We start from the raw sequence: 14,993 nt of genomic DNA on the forward strand, positions 1-14,993 counted from the left end.
TCTGAAAAACAAACTGAGGGTTCTAGAGGGGAGGGGGGTGGGAGGATGGGTTAGCCTGGTGATGGGTATTGAGGAGGGCACATTCTGCATGGAGCACTGGGTGTTATGCACAAACAATGAATCATGGAACACTACATCTAAAACTAATGATGTAATGTATGGGGATTAACATAAGAATAAAAAAATTAAAAAAAAAAAAGAATCTGCATTGACACAGCAGACCTAGGAAAGGGCACGGGATGCTCTCCTAAGATCAGCAAGGCTGCCTCAGTGGGAGAAGCCATTCCCCTGGGCTTTAGTGTTGATGGGGCCATGCAGCTGGTCTGTAAAATTACTGCAAAAGGCAGTTTGCAAAAAAAAAAAAAAAAAGACTTTGGGTTAAGTGTGTTTTTATTTCTGTAGTTCGCTGGCAGTAAAATCCAATTTGGGATGTCCGGGGATTAGATTCCCGAATGTGCTTGCTCTTAGCGCTTTACTCCTTCAGACCCTGGGAACCCGGCCATGGCTTTAGCCCTTTGCTGCGAGCATTTTAATCCCCAATCCCGTTTCTTTGGTTTACAGAGCGCGAAGTCACCGCTGTCAATGGATGCCGTGTATTTTGCAGTCTCCGTGAAAGTTCAAGTGTGTGTGATACGATCTAATTGTCCAGTTCCTTGACATTCAGGCTTGTCTCCTTTGTAAAGTGGTGTAATTGATTTCTGGGTACTTGAAAATGGAGCTGGTAGTGGGGCTCAATGCTGGAAATACCAAGTAGAGCATGCAGGGAGGCCAGCCGCGCCATCCCCGCTCACTCATTCCTTCCACCGCTGCCTTGTGGGGCCCAGGCCACAGAGTTCTGGAGCCACAGGCCCCCCCATCTGGGGCTGCTCCCCAACTTCTGGGATGTTCAGATCCTGGGAAGACGATTACAGTCAAGGTGATGTGCACTGGAGGAGGTTGGGAAGCCGAAAGCTTCTAGGAGGAAGTGGTTTTCAGGGTGGAGTTCCAGGTCAGAAGCCTAGCAATGGGATGCCCTGGGGGCTGGGCCTGGGGGTCAGTGTGCTGAGGCTGGAGAAAGGCTCCCAGGGTCACTGGGGACCTCGTGGGTCCCCATATCTAACGTCCTCATGCGGATCCCCCATAGTGGAGGGTACTTGCATTCTAAGCGTGTGTTCTCTCTCTTTGCAGGTCTGAAGGAGAAAGTTCCCGGAGTGTCAGGTATGTGGGTCATCAACCTGTGCATGTGCTTGTGTGTCCAGGGAGCGGTGGCTTCCATGAAACCATGTGCTTTGATTTCTCCCTGATAAGGTCTCACCAGGTCAGAGCCCTGCTCCATTGCTGCTCCTGGCCCTGGCCTGCCACCTGCAGACCTTGGCCATGCTCTGTCTGCTGGCTCCGTGTCCTGGAGCAGCAAGAACCCTGGTTTACTGTGCAGACTTTCCTGATTCTAGAGTGTCCTTCCTGGAGGTCACCCGGCTTGGTGGGGGTTCCATACCCTCAAGGGCTGTGGTAGTGTCCGGTTTACCTAGACTGTGACATATCTAAGACAGGAAGCTTCTTAGCTCAGACAGTCCCCGGGACCAGACTGGGCCAGATGGGGAAAGTCTTTGGGATGTTTGGTGGAGGGGCGGGCTCCTGCCAGCCTTGACTGATGCAGTGTGTCTCCATGGTACATGGAGCAGATGACGCTTGCAGTTGAGACCCTGCCTCTCCCCACCCCCACCAGTGGAGGGTGGGGGGTCGGCATGGAGTGGGGTCACAGCGGGGGCTACTGACTGGACCAAAGAGAGGGGCTTACAGGAACCAGAACCCCGGCTGCTTAGTGCTTCAGCCCAGTGGGCTGGGGCCAGGCACGTCTCAAGGCTTGAGTTGGGGAACCAAGAAGGCCATGAGGGTGGGAGACGATGGGCTGGTGATGAGGGCGGGAGAGGGGAGGAGAAGCAAGGAGGCCATTTAAGAGCCACGGGGACGCCCAGGCCCATTGGGAGCAGATGGGATTTCAGATTTTTGGCTGGTTTGAATAGCCCCGTGACCAGGCTGGGGAGACAAGATGCTCATCCTGGGCCTGGAGCTGGGAGTTTCAGGCTTGGGTGGGGTCCTCTAGGCAGCCCAGGAGAGAGAAATACAGATGGATGATGGTGGCTGCATCCTGGGCATGCAGCATGGGGAGGCCCCATTCTGTACCTGTGCACTTGGCTTTGGCTTAACCTAGGAGACATGGGTGATGATCCCAAGCCAGGAAGGCAGAATAGGGGGCAGTGGGAGGGCAGGGTCCTAGCAGGAAGCAGAGGCACACTTAGGGTGGGGGGAGGTACTGAATAGAGTGTCATACAAGGGCTACCAGTGGGGTGAGGGCCAGGTCACCACAGGCCTGAGAGGGGAGAGGAGATACACTGAGGGACGGAGAATGGCCGAGGCCAGGAGATGCTGGAGGAGGAGCAGCTGGGCATTCTGGAACCATGGGCCACTCTGAATTTGTGCAGCTGTGAGAGCCAAGGGAGGGTGCCCTCGGTGGGCTGATGGGGGAAGAGGCCCCGGGTATGCTGTTTCGTGAGCAAAGCAAGGGGCAGGAGAGCATGTATCTCACATTACATTTGGGGTAAGAAAAGTCAGATAAAAGACCATGGTTTCTTGCTTGTAATGTTTGCATAAATAAGCAATGGCAGGAGACGCAAGCAGTTCTTAGAATGGTCACTTGGGAGGTGGGGAGCAGGGCCAGCAGGGACGAGAGTGGCCGTGAGCCTCCTCAAAGCGTGCACTGTGCTGTTGCTTGAGCTTGGAACCGCGTGAATGTATCACCTATCCAGAATAGTTGTTAAAAATAAAGAGCTGTCTGAAGAGAGGGTGGGTTGCCGAGGGGTAGTGAGCATCCCGTCACTGGGGTATGCACTGACATTGGAAGAGGATTCACATGGGGAATAGGGAGGAGAGGCCCCTCAGCCCCCTCACCATTGCCTCTTGCTGCTTCAGGATCTCAGATCCACCCCCCCCCCCCCGCCCCGCACCATGGCCCTTCACAAGATCTCCTGAGACCAGTGGGCTTTCACCTGAAAATTCAGCCAAGTTCCTAATTGAATGGGTGCTGGGAGACGTGTGTGGGTGGACATTTGGCCCTGAACACCCTGTCCCCCCACCCCCTCGGGGCTGTGTGTGGTGGGCTATCACGAACCTGATTTTGCAGGGCAGGTATTGGAACAGAGCCCTGAAGCAGGAGCGTGATTGTCCGCTCAGGGGGCAGGGTGGGAAGGACATTTCGGTGGGGGCAAAAGCATGTGCAAGGACCTGTGTGGTGCAAGTAACGAACGGCCTGCGAATGGGAGCGGGGGACTGTCTGCAAGTTGGAACATATGTTCGCAGCTCGAACCAAATGGTTCTCAGCAGGACACGTGGAGATGAGGAGCCGGGCAGGGAAGGAAAGCAAAGGGAGTCCAAGCAGAGAAGCCTGCATCTAAGTTTTTCTAAGGCTCAAGAACCCAACCCCGTAGTGACTTCTACTCTGCTGTGCAGACTCTTGGGAACAGGCCCAGAGACCTTTAGGACTCATGGTAGAAGCCGCTGCTGGGACTTTAAGATGCTGTTGTCAGGCCTTGACTGCATCTCTATCCTGGGCCAGGCATGTGTTTTGTCCCCCAGGGAGCTGTCACCACGCAGCGGTGGGGGGGATCAGGCCTTGGATGCATGTCCCACTCTCTGCTCACTAACACAGGGTAGGCATAGGGGCACAGGACAGGAAGCACCCCCCCCCCCCAGACAGTTCAGATCTGACCCACTCTCCATGCTTCAGCTCACTACCCCCAGACAGCTGCAAACTTTGTTTCCCAGGGAAGAGTGACCATGAGGTCTCTTCCTAAAGGGACCCTGGTCTTTTGCTGAGTGTTCTCCCATGGACCCACCAGAGAGAGTGTTCTAGAACTCAAGTCTGACAGTGACCGCCCCACCCCCCCTTCACCCTCCAGGGAGCCCCATTGCCCATCACCACAGCTGTGGCTCTCACTGAGGCCCCTGGGCCCGGCACCTCCCACCTGTGCCACCCAGGTTCCTGCTCCTGTCCCCCATGCATCTTCCGCAGCCACCCAGTGGTGTTACTCACCAGTTCTAGATGCATCCTTGGATTCCCTGGCTGCCTTGAGCTTATCTGTGGGACTAGTGCTGTTTCCTCTGCCCCCGCCCCTCGGCAGACCCAAGCCTTTCTCAGAACCCTCACGCTGCTGCCTCCCCGAAGCGTTGAGGGGGTCATGGCTGAAGCGCCCTTCCCCCTGCTTGCACTCCTTGGCTTTCTGTGCTCGCTTCTGATACCCGTGTTCACTTTGATTTCTGTCCTAGTGACCTGAGCACTTAACCCCTCAGGCAGAGTAAGGAACCTGGCTGAGGCCCCCTGGTTAGCACAAAACACAGAGCAGGCACCAAGAGGCTTAGTGGACTGAATCCACCTTGGTCTCGCTGGGAACCCGGGCACAATGCCTTGTCCACAGAACGGGCACAAATTAATGTTTGCTTAATTGGATTCAGAACTCATAAATATTTTCAGGCCATAAATTGGAAGGGGAAAAAAAAATTGGACCATCTACCCTGCTAAGTGGAGAACCCCCCTCTCCCCTTGCTTCGTCCCCCTTTCCACAATAAACACTCACCAAAAATCATGGGCAGGGGGGCTACCTTTGACTCTGAAAGGCAGTGCCTGGATTTCATGATCCTAGCTAAGGTCTGGACGGACACCAAGAGCTGATGATCTTTGCTAAATGTTAAGGAAATGAACCCTGAGAGACTCTCCTTATCCGACCCCTCTACCCTGGGGTCCCCACTTGGCGAGGATTTTTCTTTACACCCCAAGGATGCGCGCCGCCGGCTTTCTGGTGGGCTGGTGGAGCCTCCCGGAACAGCGGGGAATGGTTTCTGCCAGGAGAAGCCTCTTTGCGGATGCGTGCGCGCTACTTTTCCCTGAGGCGAAACATTTGCAAGATCAGATGTATTCATTTTCCACAAATGAAATGACTCAGTTTTGACCATTTTGCAAACGTAGGACTTTGCTCCCTTATTCCCAGGGCGCGTGTGTCTGTTTCCCACTCCATTCCGAGGGAGGCTGCCAAGGCCCTCCACTTTGAACCTTCTAATGATTTATTGGTTGGGGGGAGGTGAGAAAAGAAGAACTTTGCAGAGTTTGGAGTTTGACAGAATGAATAGCTGCTTGGAGGGCCCGGAGAGGGTGCTGATACTGTGTTTGAGGTGCAAGGACTTTGTCCAGCACAAAAGCCTTGTCTTTTGTTCTCTCGTGGTTCTCATCAACCCCCTGAAATGAACCCAGCCATGTCCACTAATAGGAATAAGTACCATTTAATGACTGTCTGCCGTGGGTCGGGGCCTCACCTCACCTGCACAGCCAACCCCACCCCTTCAAGAGAGTTATGGTGAGCCCCATTTTTTCCGCTCTGGGAAGCTGAGGCAAAGAAATACTTGGAACAACTCCCCTAGATAACACGGCTTTCAAATGCCGACCTGAGACTTGACACCCAGAGCCTTTCCAGGCCGAATCGGTTCTAGCGCCCTGATTTCCAGATTTCCAGGCCCTGTCCTTCTCGTGTCTGACTAGGTAGATCCAGGGTGGGGCCTGGGACTCTGAATTTTAACTGCTTCCTGTGTGATTCCAACAGGCGGCCTGAACACACGGCCAGGCTGTGCCTGCCTCACAAGTGTGAGCTGATCAATCCTCAGGAACACTGAACGAGGCAATTCCCCTAGATCGCCTCTCCGGGAGGCGTCCTGAAACATTGACTGGCATTTCCTATAGGTCCCAGCCAGCAAGTTTCTCAGGACCCTGAGCAGCCAGTGAAACCTGAGGGCTGCTTGCCTGGGGAGCATGGGAGCTGCTTCTGGAGAAGGTGGGCTCGGTTACAAACGTTGTCTTAATTGGAACTAAGACATGTAAGTGAAAGCAACTAGTCAAAATTAATCCATTTTCCTGTGAACATCTCCCATCACTCCGTGCCAAGGCAAGGCAGCCTTTGTAATTAACTGGGCCATTCCCCCCACCCCAAACCCAAAATGAGAACGTGCTATTTATTTTGTGTGCAAGGAGGTATGAAAATTACCAAAGGTGGCAGACAAAGCTGGGGTGTTTGCGTGCTGGGTAAACAGGGTTGAACTGTCACCTCCAGGATGGAATGAGAGCTGACTCCAAATCAGGAAGAGGGGCTGGGGCCTTCTGCATCTGGGTCTAGAGGTGCTGCGCTAAGGGCTGAGCAGGTGGCCTCAGGAGGAGAGCAGAAATTTCTCAGCACCATGGATGGGAATAGAGGCACTGGGGTCAGATGATTCTGAATTAAATCCTTCTCCCCCTCCTCCCTACCCTCTGTGTCACCATGAACCAGACACTGAACTCTCCAAGCCTCAGAGTCGACACTCATTCAGTGGTTTTTAGTGAGTACCTAACTGTATGTCTAAGCGAACCCAGGTTCATCTGCCTGATGCACAGCAAAGACTCTTGTCACTGAGACCTCGAGTATGCAGCAAGGAGAGGGTTTATTCCGGAGGCAGCCAAACAGGGAGATGGGAGGGCAAACCTCAAATTCCGCCCCCCTCCCCAGGAGGAGAGTCAAGGATACTTAGGGGCAAAGGAGAAAGGTCTGGGTAAAAAGTTGCCATTGTGCTTTTTCATCCCGTAAACCCTTTGGTTACTGGTTTCAGTCCCCACTGTCTTTTGATTGGTCCTCATCCTTGAGTGTATTTGGAACGATGATCAATCTGGTTATTTCCTGCTGCAGTGGGGTTAAGACTGGGGTAGAGGAATGGAAGCTTTCTGCGCTTGTCTGGACTATTCTTTAGTTGCAGATTGAAAGCCAACATTCTGCATTACCGGACTTTTCTACTTCAGTCAATAGTTCTTGTCCTAGGTTCTGTCTAGGGTTTTAGGGGAGGGTTGTTGTGACCAAGTAGTGTGTTGTACTCATGGACTGATTTCTTTGGACCAGCTCCCCCTAAGTAGTAGTGGTTTCAGGTCCATCAGAGGCTCACTGGTCTGAGCGGGGTCCTTTTCAATACTCTCCCTCATCCCAGGTAGGGAACCTGTGCATTTTCGTAATTCGGGTGTGATGGATCCAGGGCTGACTTCCCTGTAGTCTTCTGAGGGTGGCCAACAGCACCTTAAAGGATGTTGTCTGATGAGGTTGGAGCTGGGCCTCTGGGCACCCACTCTTCAGGTCCTTAGTGACACCTTTTGATGCCACAAAGGATTCAGGCAGTGTAAGGGCACATGTGGGAGGAACGTTAAGTTGCTGGAAGCAAACTTATGTATTGAATGTACCTGATAGTATCCAGTTCCCTGATGTGAGCCCTGCCGGGAACTCCTAAGTCATGAAAAGAACGTGGAAAGTCATCCATATAACATTTCATAGGGGCTTAAACCAAGCTCACTTCTAGTGGCTACTCTTAGCAGGGCAGATGGCAAGGCTTTTTCCCGAATTAAGTTGGTTTCTTGGCATATCTTTGCTGAATTTCATTTTTTGTTTTTCAAGTCAGTTGGGATCTCCAGGAAGCGTGTGATTTTCATTGAATGCCCAAGGCATTGGACATCATTCATGTGATTTTTCACTCCATTGTTGCTCTGAATTGTTAGCAGCAATCCAAACCTAGGGATGATTTTGCTTACAGGTGTTTTGACAACTTCTGAGGCCTTCAGACACCTGGATGGCTCAGTCGGTTAAACATCTGCCTGGGGCTCAGGTCATGATCCTGGGGTCCTGGGTTCGAGCCCTGCATCAGGCTCCCTGCCCAGCAGGGAGTCTGGTTCTCCCTCTACCCTTCCCCCCTGTTCGTGATCTCTCTCTCTCAAATAAATAAAATCTTTTTTAAAAAAACAAAAACCACTTCTGAGGTCTTTCCCGAACAGCATGGAAAAGCTTCAACCCAGCTTATAAAGGTGTCTGCAAATATTAGCAAATACTGAGAATCACCTGTTGTGTTTTTGGCATCCTGGTAAAGGCTGCCTGCCGGTCTTCTCCAGGTTTGGTGGCTCTAAGTTGTATGTATACCTTTTAGAACTGGTGGGGGCCCAGTCTTAGGATTGTTTCTAGCACAACTGGCATGTTTTTGAGCAGTTCCCTGAAGATTGGAACCCGCAATATACTTCTGGATCCATTGAAGAGTAGCATCTTTCTTATAATGGGTGCTTTGGTGAATGTGGCTAATTATTTCTTCCATAAGATGTTCTGGGATAAGCATTCATTATATTTCCAGCTAGTATTAGTGCCAGCATGGTATCCAAATCCCCATTCCTTAGATCCTCTACAGTCCTCCAAGGAATATTGGGGTTGATATTTAGTTAAATCTATGTTTGGTCCTAAAGCCATTATAGAGGGTTTTGGGGTCTTTGTATGGGCTGCCAGCATGGTTCCCTTGGGCAGTCATCCAGTTTCTGGCATCCTTAGCAGTAGGCAATAACTCATGGGTCACCCCTGCATCCAGCTCTTTGTTGTCTTTGATCTATGAAACTGTTCCCATCCATGCACCTTTCGAAGTCTGGATTTTCCAATGGCAGATCGTCCGATCACGATGGCTGCAATAAGCTTGTTCAGTGATCCGTGTGTCTCTGGGATCTTTCTGAGTAGCCCCTAAAACACAGGCATGAAGATGGTCTCCACATGGGCCATTGTGGCAACTTTCCTCTGAAGTTTACCTCGGGTTGTCCAGCTTCAGTTTGTAGGGTTTCAGGAAAAAAGAGCAGTTTTAGTTCTCAGTGATTCAAGTCAAGACAGCGGAAGAAGACTGGAAACCTTAGTTTGGAGAGTCATAGTTAGCTATTCAAGGAAACCAGAATTCAGAACCCAGTCCAGTTATTTAGGCAACCAACCAACACTCAAAGACAGTTCATCAGAACTAGAATCGAACATTTACAAAGTGTGTTACTGAAACAATTTCCCTCTCTAAAATCACCCTCATTTCTACCAAAGATAGCCAAATTAAGCCTAATTCCTTTGTAAAATAAGTCCAATTTTAATAAAGTTGGCCTGTTTACATAGGTGTAGAAACAATGGTGATTGGCATATAGGTTTTTGTTTTTGTTTTTAATCTGCTTTGCTGGAACTTTTTTTTTTTTTTAACACTCTTTCTGTTTTAAAAATTTACTTATTTCAGTAAGTTCTACACCCAATATGGGGCTCTAAGTCATGACCCTGAGATCTAGAGTCACATGTTCTACTGACTGAGCCAGCCAGGTGCCCCTGCTGGAACTTTTCATAAGGAATGTCAGATTGAACTTTCAACCACCTCTAGAGGCCAAGAAACCAAGCCAAATACTTGCCATCAGATTTTGCCTGTAATACCTGTAAATTTGGGTGGATTTCTCTCTTCTCAAGGCCCCCAAAATATCCTGAGGTTCCTGCACCTTCCAGGAAGTGACCTTTCTTATTCACCTGGTAAAGCTGCTGGAAACTTTGTAAGCAAGGTACCAGGCGATTTTTCCAAGGGGCTTCATTGGCTCCATAAAGCCAACGTTAGCTCCTTAAAGCTGTCTGGTCATATCTGAGTCTGTGCATATCTCTCTCAAATATGACATTACAGCCAAAGCTTTGGGAACATGACTAGTGTTTCCAACTGTGTCCTGTTACAAGGAGAACAGATTCTTTGACCTTATGCAAATAAATACATCGCCATGAAAATATAAAAATACTCACTGAGAGTTTCCGAATTCTGGTGGTATCAAGTAGAGAGAAAGAGATAAATGTTTCTTATCTGTTTACAAAGAAATTTTTTACCAAATTTCTGTAAGTCATAGGCCGACTTAAATCCAGAAGAGCAAACATGAGAGAACCAGCAGTGTTTCAAAGAAGAGTCTGTTTGAATGCAGTTTCCCCATTAGTTCTGGAAATTCTTAACTCAGTGGAGCTTTACAATCTTAAAGGGATCAGAGACCTGTATTTGTCGATACAATGCAGTTGACAAAGAAATTCTGCGACAACAGTTCTTCAGTAATTAGAATTACAAGTGATGACATTATACCAGGAATATCAAAGCCTTCGGAATTTTATAAAATTTCTAGAACAGCTACAGCACTCACTTGTACAATTTGGCCTAAGAAGGTTTATCGTTCCTTGTTTAACAATGCTTCCCACATGATTGGACACACCAAATGAACAAGCCTAATTAGTCAGAAAGACTTCATTTAGAAGTTGAATTTCTGGAAGGTTGCCAAATATCAGAAGATTTTAAAGCACATGCCTAAATAGGATTACAGATCATTACAAAACATGGTTCTTGACTCAGCCAAGGGGGCAAGAAGAGATTCTCAAGGTAAATGCAGAGGGTTATGGAGTTGTTAACAAACCTTAGCTCTCTTATTATTGAGAAGACTCAACTTTCCTAAGTAATCAAAGATCTCACGGATCCAAGACATAGCAAACTTTGTTTTTCTAGGCAGATTAAAGATAAAGAAAAACCTTTGTTTATAATACAGACCAATAATCTAAGAAGGCCCTGTCATATTAACGGAGAGAAAACCCAAATTCCGGTCTTCCACCGGTATACCTCTGCTATTAAAACTCATGCATTGCAACAAGATGAATTTTTAAAAATTTATGCAGTCCTTCCTTTTTCCTCTGTGTCATCCCCCATGTTGACATAGACTGATTTTGACAAGGACATCCAGGGCACCGCATGGATCTAAGTTCTTATGATGGGTGTTGGGACGTGCTGACCAACATCTCCAGCAGGAGCAAAGGTCTCCCAGCTGTAGGAATGCTGCCAGCAGTCCTCAACTCTCAGACGCCATCAGGGATGGCCTTGACTGCAGACAGCTGCCTTGCCAAGGGCATGCCCCCTTCCCAGATGGTTACATCCAAAGACCGTTATGAAGATCCAACCCCTTTGACCTTATTTATGATGGCTCTGAAGGGCAGTCCAACTTTTGGAACTCCTCAGAGAGTCGCCTACGGCTTCTGTTGGTGTTGAATTACCGCTCAACTTCTGCCCCATCTTGGTCTCTTGCTCTCCCTTCGCTTCCGCAGGTGAATACTCCCTGATAAACTCTTTCTACATGCTAATCTCCATAATCTCAGTCCTGACCTTGCATAAAATTCCTTCCTAGAGATTCCCTTCTCACAAACCTACAACTTTCCTTTTTACATTCATTCAGAGTTTGCCCTAGGTTTTCCCTCTTTCCAGTCTAACTTTCCTTGCATACAGAATTGTTTCCCTTATTTTTCCCAGTGGTCTTGATTACATTTATTAAAATTATTTACATCTGTGTATTTGTTCTTCGATTGCCCAGAAAACTTCATAGGCATTAGACAACTCTTTTTTCTTTTCTGATGAATTTTGCAATGGAGATAATACGAACTTGCTTGACTTTCAATAAACACAGGCAGAATAAAACTTTTATACTTAATGTTGGCAATTCTAAAGGCATATCCATTTTAATGAAACAAACAACCTTAAGTTAAGTTAGCTTTAATAGCAAATATTTTCCAAGATCACATGAACCTGAGAAACAATTTGGGTTAGTTTCTATCTTTCTGAGTTGTAGAATGCCCAATCCTTACAAGCACTTGCCTTTAAACCAACTAAATAGAGCACTTCACCAGTTAATTTTAACAATACCGCCTGGAGGTAGAGAAAATATCTCACATTTACAACATATATGGACACACCTACAAATACACAAACAAGATGCAGACAAAATCTTAAAGGCCCAATTTCCAAATATCTCCCTTTTATAAAATATATCTAATTGCAAGATGGTATTATAATTTATGGATCAATTAATTGGTCATTTTTTCTCAGGAGTCTAATGAATATTGTGGCCAAGCAGAGTTGCAAAAGATGATTGACCAATTTTGCAGTTGTGGACTGAGGCTCTTGGAGGGGGTCCATATGTGTTCAGCCTGATTCTGGAGGCACTACTCGTCCTATCTTTACACAGGAAAGAGGATGATTTCATGGGAACCAGATTCGAGTCACTGAGCGAAGAACTCACCTAGCTGGATGTTCTATTTTTTAAAAAGATTTTATTTATTTATTTGACAGAGAGAGAGTTCACAAGTAGGCAGAGTGGCAGGCAGGGGGAGAGGGAGAAGCAGACTCCCCGCCGAGCAGGGAGCCCGATGCAGGACTCGATCCCAGGACCCTGGGATCATGACCTGAGCCAAAGGTAGACGCTTAACTGATTGAGCCACCCAGGTGCCCCTGGCTGGATGTTTTAGAAAAATCCTCTGGTGACTGTCTGGAAGTGGGCCAGAGATATCCGGGGTGGGGGCGGGGGTGTCAAAATAACACCAGCCTGATAGAATTAGTTAGGTAGTGTTCTTTCTCCTGAATTTTTTTGGAAGAGTTTGAGAAGATTGGTGTTAATTCTTTCAGTGTTTGGTAGAATTCACCAGTGAAGCTGTCAGGGCCAGGACAGTTTTCGTCAAGAGGTTTTTGATTACTGACTCATCCTTATTCATTCCGGAATCAATTCCGATTTTCTATTTTTTCGTGATTTAGTCTTGGTAGGTTTTATATTTCTAGAAACTTGTCCATTTTGTCTGGGTTCTCCAGGTTGTTAGAATACATTTGTTGATAGCACTCTGATCCTTTCTGTGTCTGTACGAGTCAGTGGTGATGCAGTCTTGCAGCCTTCCCTGTTTTTCCCACAGTCTGTTCAGATAGCAGGTTGTCAGTTTTGTTGATCTTTTCAAAGAACCAACTTCTGGGTTTTTTAATTTCTCTTTCATTTTTCTATTCTCTGTTTCATTTATCTCTGCTCTAATCTTTATTATTTCCTTCCTTTTACTAGCTTTGGCTTTGTCTAGTTTCTTAAGTTGCATAGTTACAATGTTGATGTCTTCTTGATTTTATTTTTTAGAGAGGGAGGGGACAGGGGGAGAGAGAGAATCTTAAGCAGGCTCCAAGCTCAGCGCAGGGCCCAGCGCAGGGCTCGATCTCAAGACCCTGAGATCATAACCTGAGCCGAAATCAAAAGTCCTTCACTTAACCAACTAAGCCACCCAGGCACCCCTCTATCTTGATCTTTTTTATAAAGATTTTATTGATTTATTTGAGAGAGAGAGCACAAGCAGGGGAGGGCAGAGGGAGAGGGAGAAGCAGGCTCCCCTGCTGAGCATGGAGCCGGACACGGGGCTCAATCCCAGGACCTGAGCCAAAGGCAGATGCTTAACCGACTGAGCCACCCAGGTGCCCTGTCTTGATTTTTAATGTAAGTGTTTATAGCTATAAATGTCCCCTGTAGCACTGCTTTGTTGTTTTCTGTGAGTTTTGCTGTGTTTCATTTTCCTTCATTTCTAAGTATTTTCTAATTCGCTTGTGATTTCTTCTTTGACAGATTGGTTCTTTAAGAATATGTTTTTAGTTGTCACAAATTTTTGAATTTTCCACTTTTCCTTCTGTTACTGATTTCTGACTTCATCATACTGTGGTTGGAAAAGATACTGTGTATGACATCTGTCTTATAAAGGATACTGAGACTTAACTTGTGACCTAATGCGAGGTCTGTCCCGGAGAAGGTCCTGTGTGCACTTGAGAAGGACGCGTTTGCTGTTACTGGGGGCAGTCCTGTGCCTGTCTGTTAAATCCGGTTGGGTTATCGTGTTGTTCAAGTCCACTGTGTCCTTACTTATCTTCTGTCTGGTTGTTCTGTCCATTACTCAGAGTGGGGTATTGAAAGCTCCAAAAATTATTTTAGAACTGTTTTTCCCTTCAGTTCTGTCAATTTTTTCTTCATATATTTTGATGGTCTCTCATTAGGTGTGTAAATGTTTATCATTTTATCTTCTTGCTGTGTTGGACCTCTTAATTAACATACGGCCATCCTACTCTTTTGGTGATGATTTGAATGGATTATCTTTTTCCACTCTTTCATGTTCAACTTTTTGTGTCTTTGGCTCTCAAGGGTGTAGACAGCAGATAGTTGGATCATGTGTTTTTATCCATTCTGCTAATCTGTTCAATCTATTTACATTTAAAGTAATTACTGATAAGGAAGGACTTACCTCTGTCCTTTTGCTCTTGGTTTTCTATTTGCTTTTTGTCTCCCATTTTCTGCATGACTGTCTTCTTTTACATTTAGTTGATTTTTTTGTGTAGTGAAACATTTCATCTTTCCTTCTCATTTCCTTTTGTGTATGTGCCGTTACCATGGGATTACATTTACCATCCTAAATTTACAACACTGTCATGTCAGTTTATACCAGCTTAACCTCAATAACATGAAAACTCAGTTCCTCTACAGTCCTGACCCCACCCTCTTTCAGTTACCCCCATGTCACAGAATTACATCTTTATGCATTGTGTGTCCAAAAGCATAGACTAATAATTAGGTTTTTTAAAATATATTAGTCTCGGGGCATGTGGGAGGCTCAGTTCATTGAGCATCCGGCTTTTGATTTCAGCTCAGGTCATGATCTCAGGGTTATGAGATCAAGCCCCATGTCAGGCTCTGCGCTGAGCATAGAGTCTGCTTGTCATTCTCTCTCCCTCTCACTCTGCCCCTCCCCCTGCTCACATGCTGTCTTAAATATATATATATTTAATATATATATACATATCAGTCTCTTAATGTAGAGAACAAGAAGTAGAGCTATAAACCAAAGTTATATATTTAACTATATATATATCAATGTCTATATCGATATCGATATCTATGTATCAGTCTCTTAACATAGAGAACAAGAAGTAGAGCTACAAACCAAAGTCATAACAGTACTAATTTTCGTAATTCCCTGTGTATTTACTTTTACCAGAGTTTATTTCTCCATAAGCCTTCAAGTTATTGCCCAGTGCCCTTTCGTTTCAACCTGAAGCACTCCCTCCACTGCAGGCCTGGTCCAGTAGTCAGGGCAAGTCTCTTTGCTTCAGTTTATCTGGGAAAGTCTTAATTCCTTCCCCATTTTTGAAGGACAGTTTTGCCAAATGTAGGATTCTTGGTTGACAGCTTTTTCCCTTCAACACTTTGAACGCTTCAACCCAAGCCTTCTGACCTCCAAGGTTTCTGATGAGAAATTTGTTCACGACCTTATTGGTGAAAATAT

At 46.8% G+C, this 14,993-nt stretch overlaps 1 protein-coding gene across 1 annotated transcript in view; it reads left to right on the forward strand.

Annotated features, from left to right (window-relative positions):
- IQSEC1 (IQ motif and Sec7 domain ArfGEF 1) overlaps window positions 1–14,993 on the forward strand; it is a 354,630-nt gene that overhangs the window by 115,280 nt on the left and 224,357 nt on the right. The window contains exon 2 of the mRNA XM_081822785.1: window positions 1,168–1,197. Within this exon, the coding sequence (XP_081678911.1) occupies window positions 1,168–1,197 (30 nt within the window). The remainder of the gene's footprint in view (window positions 1–1,167; window positions 1,198–14,993) is intronic.

The sequence above is a fragment of the Leptonychotes weddellii genome, chromosome 1, assembly GCF_054177405.1.
Source record: "Leptonychotes weddellii isolate Sample4059 chromosome 1, ASM5417740v2, whole genome shotgun sequence".
Taxonomy (NCBI): Eukaryota; Metazoa; Chordata; class Mammalia; order Carnivora; family Phocidae; genus Leptonychotes; species Leptonychotes weddellii.